Source organism: Botryllus schlosseri, chromosome 16 (assembly GCF_051294905.1).
Source record: "Botryllus schlosseri isolate E-star chromosome 16, Bs_hap1, whole genome shotgun sequence".
NCBI lineage: Eukaryota > Metazoa > Chordata > Ascidiacea > Stolidobranchia > Styelidae > Botryllus > Botryllus schlosseri.
In genome coordinates this window covers 575,312-591,528 of record NC_137251.1, presented here as the reverse complement: position 1 = coordinate 591,528, position 16,217 = coordinate 575,312, and the positions used below count along the sequence as shown (strand labels likewise).

The following is a 16,217-nucleotide window of genomic DNA, read 5'->3' as shown; positions in this document are numbered from 1 at the left end:
GTGATCATGCGAAACATTCGTTGATGACGAACGTTGGCTTGTTGTGATCGCTAAACGAAGAAGCGCCGCTTGATCTTCCAAAGCTCCGATCTCACATACAACGGCAAGATCCATCTTCTCAAAACTTACACGACACGACCGTCACTCGCGCCGTCAAATCATCAATACCAAGCAGACCGCACGTGGTTGGTATATGAGCGCTGCGTTATTTCCCGCGGCTACGCAATCAGTGATCTAATCTCGCCGTGACTGCGTGATCTACGGGTGCCCTGACCTCCTCACAAGATTGACGAATCACTTGATAATACTATTATTAGTTTACTAATTCATATTAATAGCTGTTGCTACACTTTATTACAAAATTTCCCGAGGGCCGAGTTCACCAAGGGCCGAATTCACCAAGAGCCGAGTTCACCGGCAACCGCCTAACAATTTGAAAATTCGTGTTGTCGTTTGGTGTGAATCGTGATATCCGGTGTTGTGTTGTGTGATGTTCTTGAAGACATTGCTGGCTCAGAATCGTCACAACTAACAGTGACGTAGCAAGCGGCTGGGTTTTGGGGATCGAAACCCTTCTGATTTCAAACTCCTAGCCCTATGCCTTTTTGAAATTCTATCTCTATCTGCAATAGACTATTTCTCAGCTCATTTGCAATTCAGAAATTCGCATCATCAGCTATATTAGTGAGGTGTGTTTGTTGAGGATTTCTAGTGTTCGTTAGTTCTATAGTTCTAGTTGTGAGTTTTGAAAAGTGATCATTTCTAGTCCTAGTTCTTTGCGCGTTTTAAAAATCCAGCAGTTTTTACAAGTCTGGATGACTCTAGAGACCACAAATTGTATTTTGAGGACATGAAGACTGAATAAGCCAATAGAATTTTGCTTGTAGCTAGCGAACTCAAAATTGGAGCAGAAAATGTTGAAAGAGAGATTGATTCTAGAGACAATGATGAAAACCTTAATTTGTTGAAAGCGTGCCGACAGGGTTATGTTATTTTTCTTAAACTCAATGAGCAATCAACTCGAATAGAACAGTCTCTTTTCATGAGAACAAAGGCACAATAGGACTAAGGAGTGTAATTGAAACCAGGATTAAGTGCCAAAAGTAATGTGTCCCCATAGGTCTCATTGTTCAATTTTCCGTCCAAACCTTCACCTAATTATACAAAATATTATTGAAGTTGAATCTAGTTAGGTTATTGATTTGTTTGATTTTTATTAGAGGCTTTTAATTGTTGTACCACATCCGAGATTTTGTCATGAAATCTAGAAGAAACTTTGATACTTTCATCACGAGATGTCTATAGTTATTAATTGATATGTTTGAGACACTTTCGTCATGTCGCTGTGATTTTCTGAGCTTCAAGGCTCCTTACAGTTTTGATATTTGACCAGCAGTTGACATAGTTTTAATAGGCTCGATAATTTTATAGGTGATTAAAATATATTTATAAATTGAGTGACTCATTTGGATCAGCCTAGCACCATGGAGACGAGACAACGCAAGCAAAGAATGGACTTGAAGGTAAATTGTTCTACTAAAAATTTTTCAGCTTTTCCAAAGTCGATTAGAATTAGAATGATAGCTGCTCAGATTACAACTAGAATTGAATTCTGAATTAGAAAGAAATACTACAAAAATCAAGTTTGGTTTATATCAAATTAGAGTTCACTCTCATAAGCATGTAAGTAGCAAATGTCTGTGCAGCAAAAACTAGGCTCGTTTTGTTTCTCCTGTAGCATTTTCAGAAAAAGCAAAAATGAGATTAGAAATAAAATGAGACCATGGAAACATTTCACAAATTAGATTAAAATCAGATTACTGGCATTTCGCTGTAATTAGTCTAGTTAGGCAACTAAGAATTATCTAGTTGTCCAAGTTTGATTTCAACCCACCACCAATCCATAGTGCTGAGATTAGGCCGTGACTCATTGCATATTAATACAGGAAGAAGCCAATGACTCGGCACCTGACGCACCCAGTGATGACGGAAGCAAAATGGCCCCGCCTCCAAAAGACGACACGCCGGAAATATTGAAAAAGGCTCTCAAGGTAAAATAAAAAAATTGAAAAATGACGATTAAAAAAAATTTGAAATATCTTCAAAATTTCAGGATCTTCCACCACGATGGAAAAATTGGTGGATTCGCGGCTTTTTCAGCTCGTGCATGCTTGTCTGCTTTGCCTTAATGATTTGGGGAGGGCCCATCATTATCATGCTTGTGGTGAGTTATAGGTTCCAGTGGTGGTCAGTGAGTAACTTGTACTTTTTTGGAGTACTCAAGTAGGTTTTGCGCAATTGTACTACTTGGGCTACTTGGCTGGTTATGTCTTTAGGCTACTTCTACTGCTTACACAGTTTTGGTAATACTTGAATTTTACTCTTTGGATTTTAAATTGTAGAAAGTAGTTTTGGGAAAACTTTTGAGTCACTTTTCAGCATGAAATTGTCATGAAAACCACGGGAAAGAGCCCTGTGTCGTGGTAACTGAATATATTTTCGGAAATTCCACTCATTTGTAGCATAATTTGACATTTCGCATTAGTCACAAAGATACATCTTGCTATTTAGAAAGTATCGGCAGTACGTTCAACTTGTTGAGAGTACGCGACCCCTACTACTCCCACTGCTCAATTCGAACCATTAGAATTATTACTCGATTCAGATTAGAGTACTGAAATTAGCCAGCCCTACCAACAATTTCACATCTTGTAAAGTGTTGATGCAATGATTGTTACAGGTGTTTGCTATCCAAGTCAAATGTTTTCACGAAATCATCACAATCGGACATCGCTACTACCAGACGTTTGAGCTACCTTGGTTCCGTACGTTGAGTTGGTATTTCCTGGCCTGCGCCAACTATTTCTTTTATCTGGAAGCCAGATCAGAGCTGTTGCCAGACTCGGTGGGTGGATTACCGTTAATATTTCATAGGTCCTAAGCTTTCTTTTTCTTGCTGTAGGATTCTCTACCTGCAATTGGTATCCAATTATTTTCACCTTTCGATAGGGTGAGATTATTGTAATGACAGTGTGATGAGGAACCTGTGAAATTGGATTCTGAATGAACAGACTTGTGCAATCTGGATTTTCAAAATGTTCAACTAGAACTAGAACTGCTCACTTCATAAAACTTGCTACAAGAACTACTCTGTTTTCAAAACTTCCAACTAGGATTAGAACCAACGACCCTAAAAAGCTAACTAGATTCTATTCAGAAGCAACTCGTTCATTTTTAATTTGTCGGAATCAGACGTGCTTGCCACACGAACATCGACACAAGTTTGAAATGGGATGGGTTTTGACCCCTAAACCCACCTCTGGCTACGCCACCGTTAGTAGTGAATCTGAGCTAGCAATGGCTCCAAGAACATCTCACAACAGAACACCGGTATCACGCCAAACGATAACAGGTGTTTTCTAGCTGTTCTAGTTCCAAGTTCTAGCTTTAAATGCGCTACAAGAACTAGAACTATGGTACTCAAAACATCCAGTAGTTTGTCAACAGTCAACGAACCGCAGAACGTTGCTGTCACAAACCAATATTTTCAGCCCGTTATCGGATTTCTGCTGAAATATCATCGCTTGGTCTCGTTCACGTTCTACCTGATCGGATTCATCATGTTCGTACTCAGTCTGGTCAAGAAGATGTACAAGATTCAATTCTTCATGGTAATGTCCTCTCGGACTGGGCAAAAATGAGTATCTGAGTGATTTCTGAATTGAGTATTAGGTTTCGAGTATGCTAGTATGAACTATGAATGCGGTGGAAAGTTGAAATCTGTGCCTTTTATGTTACCACAAAGAATATAATGTCACTTCTAGGTCACATCAAAGATTATTTAGTATTTGTTATTGTTAGATCAGACCTATTACATTGCACTTTGTGACTTGGTATGCTGCGAGATGACGAATCGAGATTTACAGTCTTCTACAGCAGAAAATAGTATCGAAACTGTAATTCTCGTTGATAAATTAACTCTTACTGACAAGGAGTTTAGAATTTCAGTACTGGACAAATCATCTCGACTTGACTACTCAACTCGAATCACTAGAATAAGTACTCGATTCAGATTCGAGTACTCAAATCACTAGAATTAATACTCTATTCAGATTCGAGTACTCAATTCATCGTGTGCAGCCCTACTCTTAACCATAGCAGCGTTGATCTCAAACAAGCTCTTTGCATCCAGTTCGGTTGGACGCACGTCACTCTCCTCATTATTGTCACACAATCGCACCTCATTCTCACCAACCTGTTCGACGGGATGATCTGGCTTCTGGTGCCGGTCTCCATGGTGATCTGTAACGATATCATGGCGTACATGTGCGGATTTTTCTTTGGACGAACGCCGCTTATCAAGGTTTGTGCAGCAGACTTGGATAAATTGATAATTTTGTGATTCTCGTTAAAGCAAAATCATAGTAGTTCTATTGTTAAATATTTCTACGCTCTCATTTAAATTCTAATTTAATTTCTGCGGATCCTGGGAATGCTACGGGAGAAGTGTACCGTGCAAACAAGCCAAGCTCGGTGCGCAGACATTTGCCATTCTCGTGCTTGTGAGAAAATCATCTCCGATTTGATATGTTGTGAACTGGATTTTTGTTGTATTTCTGTCTAATTCAGAATCAAATTGAATTTCCAAGTTTTTGAAAATTCAGTCATTTTAATTGTAATCTAATTTGGAAAAAAACGTGTAGCTATAATTCTAATTCGACTGTAATTAGGAAAAGCTAAAAGTTTTCCAGTTGCTCAGCTCTCATACATTTTGTGTGGTATTTTTGCAGTTGTCTCCCAAGAAGACGTGGGAAGGTTTCATTGGCGGTGGATTCTTTACAGTTATCCTGGGATGGTTTGTAAGTTGCTTTTTCCTATTGACCAGAGGCGGCCAGTATCCAATTATTTCTACTTTTAAGATGCCAACTTGCAGTACTTACTCATGTGGTCGTGTGGTGTGGTTGCTTTGCTTGTACTTAAACATTTTTTTTGTAAAGCCACTTATAATTTACACTTTGGATTTTGATGAATAGAAAGTAGTTTTGGGATAAGTTTTCATCATTGTGCGAGCGAAATTGTTGAGAAACAGACCCTATATGACGATAACTTAATATTAGGGCTGTTCGAAATAACATTTTTTAAAATTCTTCTGGCTGCTTGTTAAAACTGTTGGGTTGCTTAAAAAACAATGCACACCACTTTTGGCTCAATTCCACTCACTAGATGTGACGTTATTGGAGTACAAAATGTTGGATTTGACAAAAATAATATTTGCGGCGGCAAATTCCTCAATTATTTATTTATTATAGATCTACCCGTCGTAAATACTATGATTTGGAATCCTAAATTTTGAACATCACTAACATCGCTTCTATAGGCTGGAATTGCGCATAATTTGTTGTGCATCGTTTTTATTCTTTCGTACAACCTAACAATTTCATGAGTTAGCCAGCAGAATTTTAAAAATATAGATATTTTTTTATCAAATAAATCCAAAATTTCATACTCCAATAACTTGGCTTCTAGTGATTGGAATTCAGCCAATATTGGTGTGTATCCTTTTTTAGGCAACCGAACATTTTTATCAAGTAGCCTTTAAAATTTGAAAAAAAAAACAAGTTAATTTTGAACAGACCTACTGAATGTATTTTCCTACATTGTACCTAGTCATTTTACATCAATTGTGGCGTTATATTCTCCCATTATCTTGAGTAGGCGCTCCTAAAAGCGTGTGATTTCTCGGTCAAATATACTTTTTGAAACTATACGAGTACCTTTCTTTGATCTGCAACTTCCACTTGAAGTAGTTTTAGCATCTCTTGAAACTTGGTACTTGTACTGGTCATTGAATAGAAATTTACAATATGACTCGTAGTCGAGTATTACTTGATTATTACCACATCCGCTATTGACAAGATCGGGACTAGATGGTGATCCGTCATATTTTTATTTCTAGATGTCAGGATACCTGGCCCAGTTTCCCTATTTGACTTGCTCTACCGATTTTGACTTGGGACTCGGCGTCAACACGCAATGCGAGGTGCCGGCGATCTTCCGACCTGCTACATTTGAGATTCCGCTTTTTGTCCAAGTGCTTTTGAAAGTGGTGAGATTTGCTCGGACAAACTATCGGTCTAGTCGATGGTCAGTCAGCTAACTGCTTTTTTTATAGTTCTACTCCAGTACTACCTAGTTCTAATTGCGGGTTTTGAAAACAGCATTAATTCTAGTTTTGTAAAGTGAGTAGTTGTGGTTCTAGTTCTGGCTGCAAGTTTCGTAAAGTGAGTAGTTTTACTCCTAGTTCTAGTTGCTGGGTTTGAAAGCGGCAGTTTTAGTTCTAGATGTACTTATGTGAAGTGAGTAGTTGTACCTTTAGTTGTAGTTGCGAGTTTTGTAAAGTGAGTAGTCCTAGTTGCGGGGTCTGAGAACAGTAGTTTTAGTTCTAGTTGTAGTTATGTGAAGTGAGTGGTTTTATAAAGTGAGTAGTTCTACTTCTAGTTCTAGTTGCGGAAATTGAAAACAGTAGTTTTAGTTCTAGGGAGTGGTTGTAGTTCTAGTTGCGAATTTTGTAAAGTGAGTAGTTCTACTTCTAGTTCTAGTTGCGGGATTTGAAAAGTGACAAGTTCTAGTTGCACATTTTGAAAATACAGTAGTTTGTAGAAGTTTGATCGAAATCCTTCGCTCTGATTTCAGCTACATATTTTACATGCATTCTAGGTCGGTTTGAAGATGACTACGTTCGTCACGATTCCGTTCCAACTGCACTGCGTGGTCTTCTCTCTCTTCAGTTCGATTATAGCGCCGTTCGGAGGATTCTTTGCTAGCGGATTCAAGAGAGCTTTCAAAGTCAAGGTGCAATTTTGCTGTTTGAACCTAAGCCACCGATTATTCGAATTTTTTCAATTTACTCCGACTTTGCAGTTTTCAAATTTTTAGACGTACAATGCAGACCTTTTACTTACTTGGAAATCAATACTTCTACTTGCACTTGAGCACAAACGATGACTACATCGTTATTTTGGACAACTTAACAATTTCCAGTAAAACAGTAAAATTTGAGGAAAGAAAAATTCAAATTGTCTCTGTAGCTAACTGTAGCTTCACATCTCCAAGTTGGAATTGAGCTAAATTTGATGTGCAACGTTTTTTAGCCAACCTTACATTTTTGACAGAATGGCCGCAAAATTTTGATGAAAAAAATTGTTTTTGAACAACTCTATTGACCTTTGCATGTAACAACTAATTCCCCTCGCCAGGACTTTGGCGACATCATCCCGGGACACGGCGGTATGATGGACCGTTTCGATTGCCAATTTCTGATGGCGACCTTTGTCCACGTGTACATGTCCGCCATCATTCGGGTCCCGAGTCCGAGTCGTCTGCTTCCGATGATTCTCGCCCTGAAGCCGGACGACCAGGTTTGGCTGTTCGAAAAGCTCAAGGAGCATTTGAAGGTCGGTGTAGGTATTAGGATGAACACTTGAACAGATTTGTACAAACTGACAACTAGTTAGTTGACGGTATACTAAATAGTATAATTTTCAGTAGCATTAGTTCTAGTTGTGCATTTTGAAAAATTAGTAGTTCTAGTTCTAGTTGCAGATGCTGAAAAATGAGTAGTTCTAGTTCTGGTTGTGAATTTTGAAGAGAGTAGTTGTAGTTGTACTTCTAGTGATAAGTTCTAGTTCTAGTTTCTCATTTTGAAAATCCAGTAGTTTGCACAATTCCGTCCCAAACCAATTCATTGCTATTCCAGGATTTGTGATGTATCTTCGCCCGCGATATTCAAATTGATGTTCTGACAAATTTTCTTCAATCTTCTGCCTCAAGAGATGCTCCGCCCGGAATTGTAGCCGTGGCAACCCGTACATTTACGTGGAGGACACATTTTATTCCCTTTTTAGAGCCTGGTGTGCTGATTAAATGTATTTTTTGAGATATGTAACCAAACAAACGATATTTGAATGAGCATTTCATGTTGACCGATGTGAAGCATTTTTCAAATGTCGTTCTTCTTTATACGGTTGAAGTGGGCTGTGCTGGTCTTGGTGACCCCATAAACAACTAGATAATTCTATTCGTCTAATTAGACTGTTTAGATCATCTAATTTGTGAAGTTTCTATGCTCTCATTTCAATTGTAATCTAATTTCTGATCTTCCTGAAAATGCTACAGGAGAACTGTATAGTGCGACATGAGCCAAGCTCGGTCTACAGAGTTTTGTCGTTCTCGCGCTTATGTGAATCAACTCTGGCTTGGTATGAAGTGAACTTGATTTTTGTTGTATATCTTTCACATTAAGAATTTAATTAAATTTCAAAGTTTTTGCAAATTCAGTAATTCTAATCTAATTTGGAAAAACTAACTAATTTTAATTACAATTTAATTTGTAAAGCTGGGCATTTTCTAGTTGTCCAACTCTCGGTCTGTATGTTGGCTTGCTTTCTGCCACTTGGTATAAAATCAATAAAATGAATACAAGACCTCGTTAGTTCAAGATACGTACTCCCCCCTATTTTGGCCCACATGGGCACCCCCCGGTGTTTTTCTCCAAGATGTTTCTGAATCCACTGGAATATTGCACTTTTTGATGGCATTGACAAACTACTATTGATGTTAATTACGTTTTTAAATGTATCTCATATATCTTGTCTGCAATCCTCGTCGTCTACCTTGTGCCGTGATCTATATTCAACCTTTTTCGTTCATTCCAAATTTGTCGGATACGAATGCTCGAAGGGAATATTTTCATCGAATCTTCTGCAGTTACTGTTTTTGCAGCATTTCTGTCGCGATTGCTAACTTGCGAACGCCTATTCTTTTGTGATTTTGAATCCTGTATTAGAGCTAGAATATTATTTAATAAAGAGACAAATTGCACAAGAATTGTTGTCCCTGTCAAAAGTTATCAAGGGTTGTAATCGAGTCGGAAGTCGATCTTACTTTAATACAAGTTTTCAATTCACGACCGAGTCTAAGTCATTGTGTTGACTGTTCAGTTGAGTTCAAGTCAGTTCAGCCCAATTTTTACAACTCTGCTTGGTAATATAGTACATATATGCCCTCATTCATAGTATACTAATTTTCCTCTCTCTGAACAGTTCATGACCCTATTATTTCTGGCACCAGTACTGATATCAATAATATGGTAACTTTACTAGTCTTTGAAGCCACAAGATATGCCTGTCTTAGCCGCCGGAGTCTCGGGTCAACAAACAAATTTGGGTCATGACAACCTCTTCTTTTCAAGTAGAGCTCAATTTGAATCGTGACAACTGTTTTTTTGAAATTTTATTAGATAAAATTTGCAGGACACTCCAGAACTCAATGTTGGCAAACAGAGTTACAGCACAAACGTGATGTTACTATTTTCCTTAAAAAAGCCTTCATTACGCAGGCACATACATTAATTTACAAGTCTGCTTTAAAGGCAAATAATATGGGGATGAGGTCGTAGTAATGTGACGTTGTCGCAACAAGCCGTCAGATTTTGGAGAATGTAAACCATTCCACACTGAGGCTTCGTTATGTACAGTTGAATCACACAGAGCTATGTCAGTTATCAAACTTCGCATAGCAGTCTATTCATAATATACACAAATCTATTCTAATAGGTAAAAGAAACATGTCCAGGTGATAGCACCTTCGTACAACACACATTCAAAATACAGAAATTCTGTGATAAATAGGTAGAAATAAAAATGCAAGAAAATGCGGCCTAATTGATGCTGACATAATGGGGTGACAGTATTCATATTGGGACGGATCGCCGTAAATAGCAACATAAATTGAGATTTGGGTACGAGACAATGTTTCATTCCTTACTGACAACCCCCAACAAGAAAAACACAAATTATCGATATATTACAGGAAGAAACGATCCTTCCTTTGTGACAATATAAAACACTGGTCAGTAAAATAGTTATAATGAAATAAAGTGAATGTTAGTGTGCATGCAATTCACAATGAAATAATAATAAATAATGAGCAAAGCACGAAAATGTTTTCTGGGAAATTTGACTCATTATGATCCTAATTCATGAAACCAATGACAGTAACTCAAATAACGGCAAAATTAAGATTGAAAGTGCGTATGCGGGGGCAAATGCTGAATATCGGCTGAAAACGGCATCCAATTCGGGCACCATTCATTGATTGGTAGCTCAGCAACGAAAAAAACTCATTTCGACCTCGTACTGTCTCACATTTTGACGAAATACGATTCGTTGAAGGAGCTTATCAGCGCAATCACCCACTATTGACTTGTTTTACACAAAACGAAAGAAAAACAATGTAAATTACGACATCTCAGGCAAGTATGAGCAATCGTTTTGTCTTTCTCTGAGGTAATAGCGATCTTTTATCGACGGTTAGGGCTGGACAAGATGATTCTTTTTAACTGCTGAAATGATACTCTCCTTGCCACTAACAAGAATAATAGTTTTGATACTATTTTCCACTGTGGAAGGCTGTAAACGTGGATTGGTCGTATCACAGCATACGGAACATGTAGTAATAAAGCTACACACGTTAGTGGAAATGACATATCTGTGAAGTGGTGATCAACTCACAGCTTCGTCATAAAGTGCAATGAAATAGGCATGGTCGTTTAAACAACAAATAATCCTTAATGTGATGGAGAACAGGCATTATATTCTTTGTGGTCGCTTAAGAAGTACATACTTCCGATATCTTTCATATTTTAACACTCAAATATTGACTTAGAATCACTCAGGCACTCGATTTTGCCCAGCCCTACCGACGTATCGAGTGTGACATAATAGTGCAATCGTGTCCGTTATATCACACCTCCGTCCCATCGTCTTCATTTTTCCTTAAATTTTCTACTATCGGTATCTTTTTCTTTTTCCGAGAAGCTTTACCAGCGAGACTCCTCGATTTCGCGTTGTTAATCTCAGCGCTACCACTCAGCGGCTGTAGTTCAACGTCATTAGCGTCTCTGCGATAGTTTTTCTCTACGTTTGGCGTCTTCACAGTGACGACCGTCACTAAACCCCCAGAACTGGGACGCTGTTTTTCTCCAGACAACGGCCATGACTCTGAAAATTCTTCGTCCGCGGAGTCATCGTCAGCACATTTCTTCACTAATTCTTCTCTCCTATCTCCGACCACGATATGGCTCTGAAAGGGAAGGACTTGTTTAAAGCAACAATCTAGTTACTTGACAGTCAACTAATGGTTTTCAGAGTACTTCTAGTTCTAATTGTGGGTTTTGAAAGTGTGTAGTTCTAGTTCTAGTTGCAGATTTTCAAAAGTGAGTAGTTCTAGTTCATAAATCGTGTGTATGTCATAGCATGAGTCTGTGTACATGCCGCAAAAGACATCAAGTAAAAAAATATACAACATCCTACTCCTAGTTGCGAGTTTTGAAAAGCAAATAGTTCTAGTTCTGGTGGTGAGTATTTAAATATGAGTAGCTGTAATTCTAGTTGTGAGTTTTGAAAAGTAAATAGTTATAGTTCTAGTTGGACACTTTTAAAACTGGATACCCGTACTTCTAGTTTTAACTTTTTGAATTGTGAGTAGTTTTTAGTTCCAGTTGCGGATTTTGAAAAGTGATTAGTTCTAGTTCTAGTTGTGGATCTCGAAAAAGGAGTGGTACGCAAATACAGCTTACTCAGATACGTTTCGCCTATTCGCGCTACAGACTCAACTGCTTATCGTTTATAGTAGACCACTCACACTTCTACTACAGTTTCAGCCAGTTACGAAATACAGTCAACTTCATTTGATTTGGACACTGGATAACCGCGACAGCTGCTGTATTTGGCGTGTTTTATGAGATATGCAGTAATTAGCGCGGTATAACATAGCTGCAATTCATTATCACTCACAGTACCGCATTTTGAATGCGTTGTGTGCCGTTACGCATGACCACGAAGCGAACTATTGATTTTCCCTTCATTCAGTCAAAATTGAGCATAACAAAGCAGTTCTAATTGAGCAGAGGCTACTGGATTACTCTTTACAGAGTACTCACATTGCTGACGTCTTTTTTCTTGTTGCGTCTTCGCCGAACAAAGCAAAGCATGCAGAACACGCAGACAAGTATTGGCAGTATCGTTCCTAACACCGCGGCCGCTATGAAAGCCGTCGGTGTCTCCTCTTCCGTTTCAACTACGATTCCTCGCATGTTGGTGCCGTTCTTGTAAGATGATATTGGGTCGTCGACTGATCTCCTGTGTCGACGCTTTAACGCGTACATAGAGACAGAACGACGTCTACGAGACGGTGTGAAGTCGTCAGGTCCGATCACGTACATCACCTGAGAGTAGAGGTGGTTAGCAGTGTTGGGATCAAGTCACTACCTTCGAGTCACGAGTCATCTCGAGTCATTGCACATTTTGACTCGAGTCAAGTCAAGTCAATCGATTTTCAAGGGTGACTCGAGTCAAGTCAAGTCACTCGTTTTTTGGAGGTGACTCGAGTCAAGTCGAGTCAAGTCAAGTCAAGTCACGAGTCAAGTCACGATTCGAGTCAAATTGAATTTTCTAAGTATATGTGATGACCCAACTGTGTGACTGTGTGCTAACTGTGTGAAGGATAGAATAATTGGCCATTTATCTTGAATCAAATGACGATTATAAAGTTAAATATTCATGCAAAAAGGTGTTGCATAGCTCACGCGCACGTAGAACTGATAATAAAATATGTGAGTAACTGCATAGCTACATGCTACAGTCTGATTTTATCAGCCAATCTAAAGGATCGAATACGAAGCCTCGAGAAGTTGAACAAATTGATATGGTACAATAGCCACTATCACCTCTGTGAGAATATAAAGACATAAACTATATTCGTTCGATTTAAATCATACAAGAGTGTTGTTAAAGGTGCGCACTGCGCAATGTAAGCACTAAGCATCCTAAGAAACAGAGATACGATGCGATTAGATAAATCTACTGCTACTACGACAAAGTAGGTGTAATGGTTTCGTAAGCGGTCAATTTATTTGTGATGTAACAAGGGATGATCAGTGAAACTTATAATTATTGAAGACTGGTTGCTCTCGCAAGTGACACCGGCGTATCGCTAACAACCAAAACATACATAATATAGGGTGATTTACTCGACACCGTTTACTTAATGACTTGAAATTGACTCGTGAATTTTGCTCCGAGTCACGAGTCAATCCGCATTTCTGAGGAGTCGAGTCAAGTCAAGTCAAGTCATTTTTGCAAAGTGACTCGAGTCAAGTCAAGTCATACGAAAAAGGTGACTCGAGTCTGACTCGAGTCAAGTCATGACTCGAGTCATCCCAACACTGGTGGTTAGTACATAAATGTATAAGGTGGTATTGCCTACTCACATAAAAATAGATTCTGCTACTGTGATACAGGGACTATTTCAAATAGTTTTCATGACAATAACTCAAAAAAACAGGCGGGTAGCCAGCCGAGAGAAAAGGAGGGAGAGGTAAAACAGACAATGTTCTAAACCCTAATAGATTAACCAGGTTAAATCTATAAACAAATGACAATAAAACAAGGACCAGACAATCTCTCAAGAAACAGTAGAAGTACCCGTCTATATTTCTTCCCATTTGACTACATCGACCACCTGCGTACCGACCAAGTCTTACCTGAAGGTACCATTGATGTCCGGCCTGCACTTTATAAAGAGCGTCGACCCTTATCGCGAAGCCGTCGACCCCAGACAAATCGGCTAGCTCGGCAAACTCCGGCACGTCGGTGGCAAAGTTGGCTTGGAACGGAACGTCGTGGAAATATTTGTCTTCCGTGTCACGGCTGCTACGATCCTGCGATTATGTTGGGATTGATACAAGCTTGAATAAACTACAAGTCTAGTTAGTTTTACTTCTGATTTTAAAATAGTTCCAGTTCTATTTACAGATTTTGAAAATTAGGTAGCTTGTACCAGTCTATACACTAAGCTTCGCTCGACTGCAATGAATGTAGTTTTGAATGCAATATTCAAGTTTAGTACCGCCGGTCACATATTCCAGAAGTTAGGATTGAACTGAACATTTTACAACAGCTCAAGTAAAATATCATCTTACCAGCAAGAGGAATCTGTGCTGCAGTTGCCTGCTGGGTTGGATACATCCGTACGTCTTGCCGTTTCCGTACAAGGTCCCGTCGGGATCGTAAGTCGGTTCAAACCCATCTCGGCCGGTGCAAAGATAAACTTTGTCGATCTGCAGCTTGTAAGCGCTGTGCAGGTCTTGATCGGGGCTCCACAGAACTCGGCCGAATAACGTTTGACCTGAAAAACGTAATTTGAATCATCAATATTTGCACAAGTATTTAAAAAAGCCATTTTGGGTATAGAACTTTAGACAAGCATCAGTTGTAAAGCTTTTATTGAATAATGCAATTGCAGTCTATACCTTTGGAAAAGGACCCTTTGTAATCCAGTTCTCCTTTGGTTGCTTTACGCGGATCCAAGAGGAAAAGCTTCTCGTTGTTGCAAAGATGGAACTCGGTGTTGAGAGAATACACAATGGGCACAGGCCTGGTCGTTTGCTGGATGGCGATCGGAAGTTTAAACCTGGAAATGGACAGAAGTAGTTAAAATAGTCAAGATTGGCGTTCAAGTAGAAGTAGAGTAATTTCATACTATTTCAATTGCAAAGCAGAAAATGGAAGGTATTGAAAGTAGTCATTTACTTAGTTTCAGGATGTAGAATTGATCGACTGGCAAATACTTTTAGGAGTAAATCTAATAGCCAACATTGGCGCATAAAATTTCAACACCGTGCCGAGTAGAAGTAGTAATTATGAAGACACGTCAAATCTACCTCAACTGGACGTAAACAATGGAAGGTATGAAAATCATTTTGAAACCTTTCTACTCGACTGATGTTTGATAGAAGTGTGTCAATAGACGGGTTTGATCAACAACTATTTAGAGAAGACAATTGTAACCACTGTGTGTATGTAAACGTCCCTGAAAATTGTATTCCACCGGAATTGTTTTACTGTATTCGATCAGTATTTTGATCACGTTGTATGATAGTAAAATACCTTATATTAGTTTGATGCATGTATATTGATAAGAGCTGTCCATTGAAAAAGACAGTTACATTCTACTACCAATACAACGCAAGCTATCTTGAGATAAGTAGAATGTCTACTTTCTTGTAACACCTCGGTCTAGTATACTATTTAGCAGATGTTTTTAACTCACTTTTCTGGTGTTCCCGCAGCACACGATACTTCCTGGCCGTCTAGTGTTGGTTTCCACTTGGTTGTGGGTGACACAATGCAGGGCAAGAGCTGAACCTGGTACTCGGCGGTGTAATCCTTTTTGCTGTATTTGCTCACAGCCCGCCATTGCTGACGAGGAGAATCGAACTTGCTCTCGTTCCAGACATTCTCCAGGTTGAACTGCACGTTCACGCCTTCTGGTGCAAAAATCGATGATTTCTGAAAAGGATGGAAAGTTAACAACCCACTGAGCATATAATATATTACATCATATCTTATATATTGTTATGTGCATACTCATATGTGCATACTGCATACTTTATATTAGGCAGTTTTGGCATCTCCATAAATCAGTACTTGTAGACTCGAAACAACGAAGCCTGGTTATTAATTTGTACTATCCTATACAATGTTAATCTTTTTATCCACACATATATTATGTGCAATCTAATATTATGACCATTTCTCGTCGGATTCTGTGATTCCGCACTTGTCAAGATACCTGAAATTAGTACAAATGTATCCTGAATTTATTTTTTCTATATCATTTTGTAGACGCAATATTACATGATTTTCTTAGCATATATATTATGAATGGTTTCTCCATGAGTATGAGGTGTGTGTGTTTGATATAAATTTTTATGTAACAGGCTGCAGTTTGCACCAGATACTATTACGACTGACTCTGAGAGCCTTGTTCTTATCTAGTCTACATAGCCATTTTTTTAGTCTTTTTCCTTGTTCTTGATGTGATGAATAAAACCAATCCAACTATCTATCCGCAACTCACTCTGTCCGGTAGTGTGTGGTGACGCAACACAAAAAGACCTCGGAAATTGACGACCGTTTCAAAATTAATTTCCAATCTTCCATCGTCTCGAATCTTCATTTTTGTCACGGTCAGTCGAGCGGAACGCGACCCCTCCGTTTGAATTTCTGAATAAAACAAGTTCATGTCATTAGTAGAGCAATATTTTGTGAATATTTTCATGATTCTAATGTACACACATATGAGAATAAGTTCTA

General features: G+C 38.7%; 3 protein-coding genes across 3 annotated transcripts in view; 2 read left to right on the top strand and 1 right to left on the bottom strand.

Annotated features, from left to right (window-relative positions):
• Window positions 1–16,217, top strand: part of LOC145458499 (uncharacterized) — a 178,619-nt gene that overhangs the window by 39,506 nt on the left and 122,896 nt on the right. The gene's annotated exons all lie outside the window — the stretch shown is intronic.
• LOC145458672 (phosphatidate cytidylyltransferase 1-like) lies at window positions 1,485–7,484 on the top strand. The gene is made up of 9 exons (XM_080337115.1): window positions 1,485–1,523; window positions 1,947–2,051; window positions 2,741–2,905; window positions 3,552–3,671; window positions 4,193–4,363; window positions 4,791–4,859; window positions 5,957–6,106; window positions 6,718–6,852; window positions 7,257–7,484. Exons 1-9 carry the CDS (start codon window positions 1,485–1,487, stop codon window positions 7,482–7,484), a joined length of 1,182 nt encoding a protein of 393 aa, XP_080193241.1.
• The window catches only part of LOC145458497 (extracellular matrix organizing protein FRAS1-like), a 73,345-nt gene continuing 66,404 nt past the window's right edge, over window positions 9,277–16,217 (bottom strand). Inside the window, exons 73-79 of the mRNA XM_080336875.1 lie at window positions 15,982–16,127; window positions 15,172–15,410; window positions 14,372–14,532; window positions 14,042–14,247; window positions 13,604–13,780; window positions 12,002–12,286; window positions 9,277–11,142 (exon numbers count right to left, since the gene is read on the bottom strand). Of these exons, the coding sequence (XP_080193001.1) occupies window positions 10,804–11,142; window positions 12,002–12,286; window positions 13,604–13,780; window positions 14,042–14,247; window positions 14,372–14,532; window positions 15,172–15,410; window positions 15,982–16,127 (1,553 nt within the window). The 3' untranslated portion in view covers window positions 9,277–10,803. The remainder of the gene's footprint in view (window positions 11,143–12,001; window positions 12,287–13,603; window positions 13,781–14,041; window positions 14,248–14,371; window positions 14,533–15,171; window positions 15,411–15,981; window positions 16,128–16,217) is intronic.

What these genes read in the sequence shown, in the direction of transcription:
- LOC145458672 (XM_080337115.1), top strand. Translation starts at nt 1,485, where the DNA reads ATGGAGACGAGACAACGCAAGCAAAGAATGGACTTGAAG. An exon ending in TCCAAGTGCTTTTGAAAGTG is followed by an intron (nt 6,107 to 6,717) that starts GTGAGATTTGCT and finishes CATGCATTCTAG; the next exon opens with GTCGGTTTGAAGATGACTAC. An exon ending in AGAGAGCTTTCAAAGTCAAG is followed by an intron (nt 6,853 to 7,256) that starts GTGCAATTTTGC and finishes TCCCCTCGCCAG; the next exon opens with GACTTTGGCGACATCATCCC.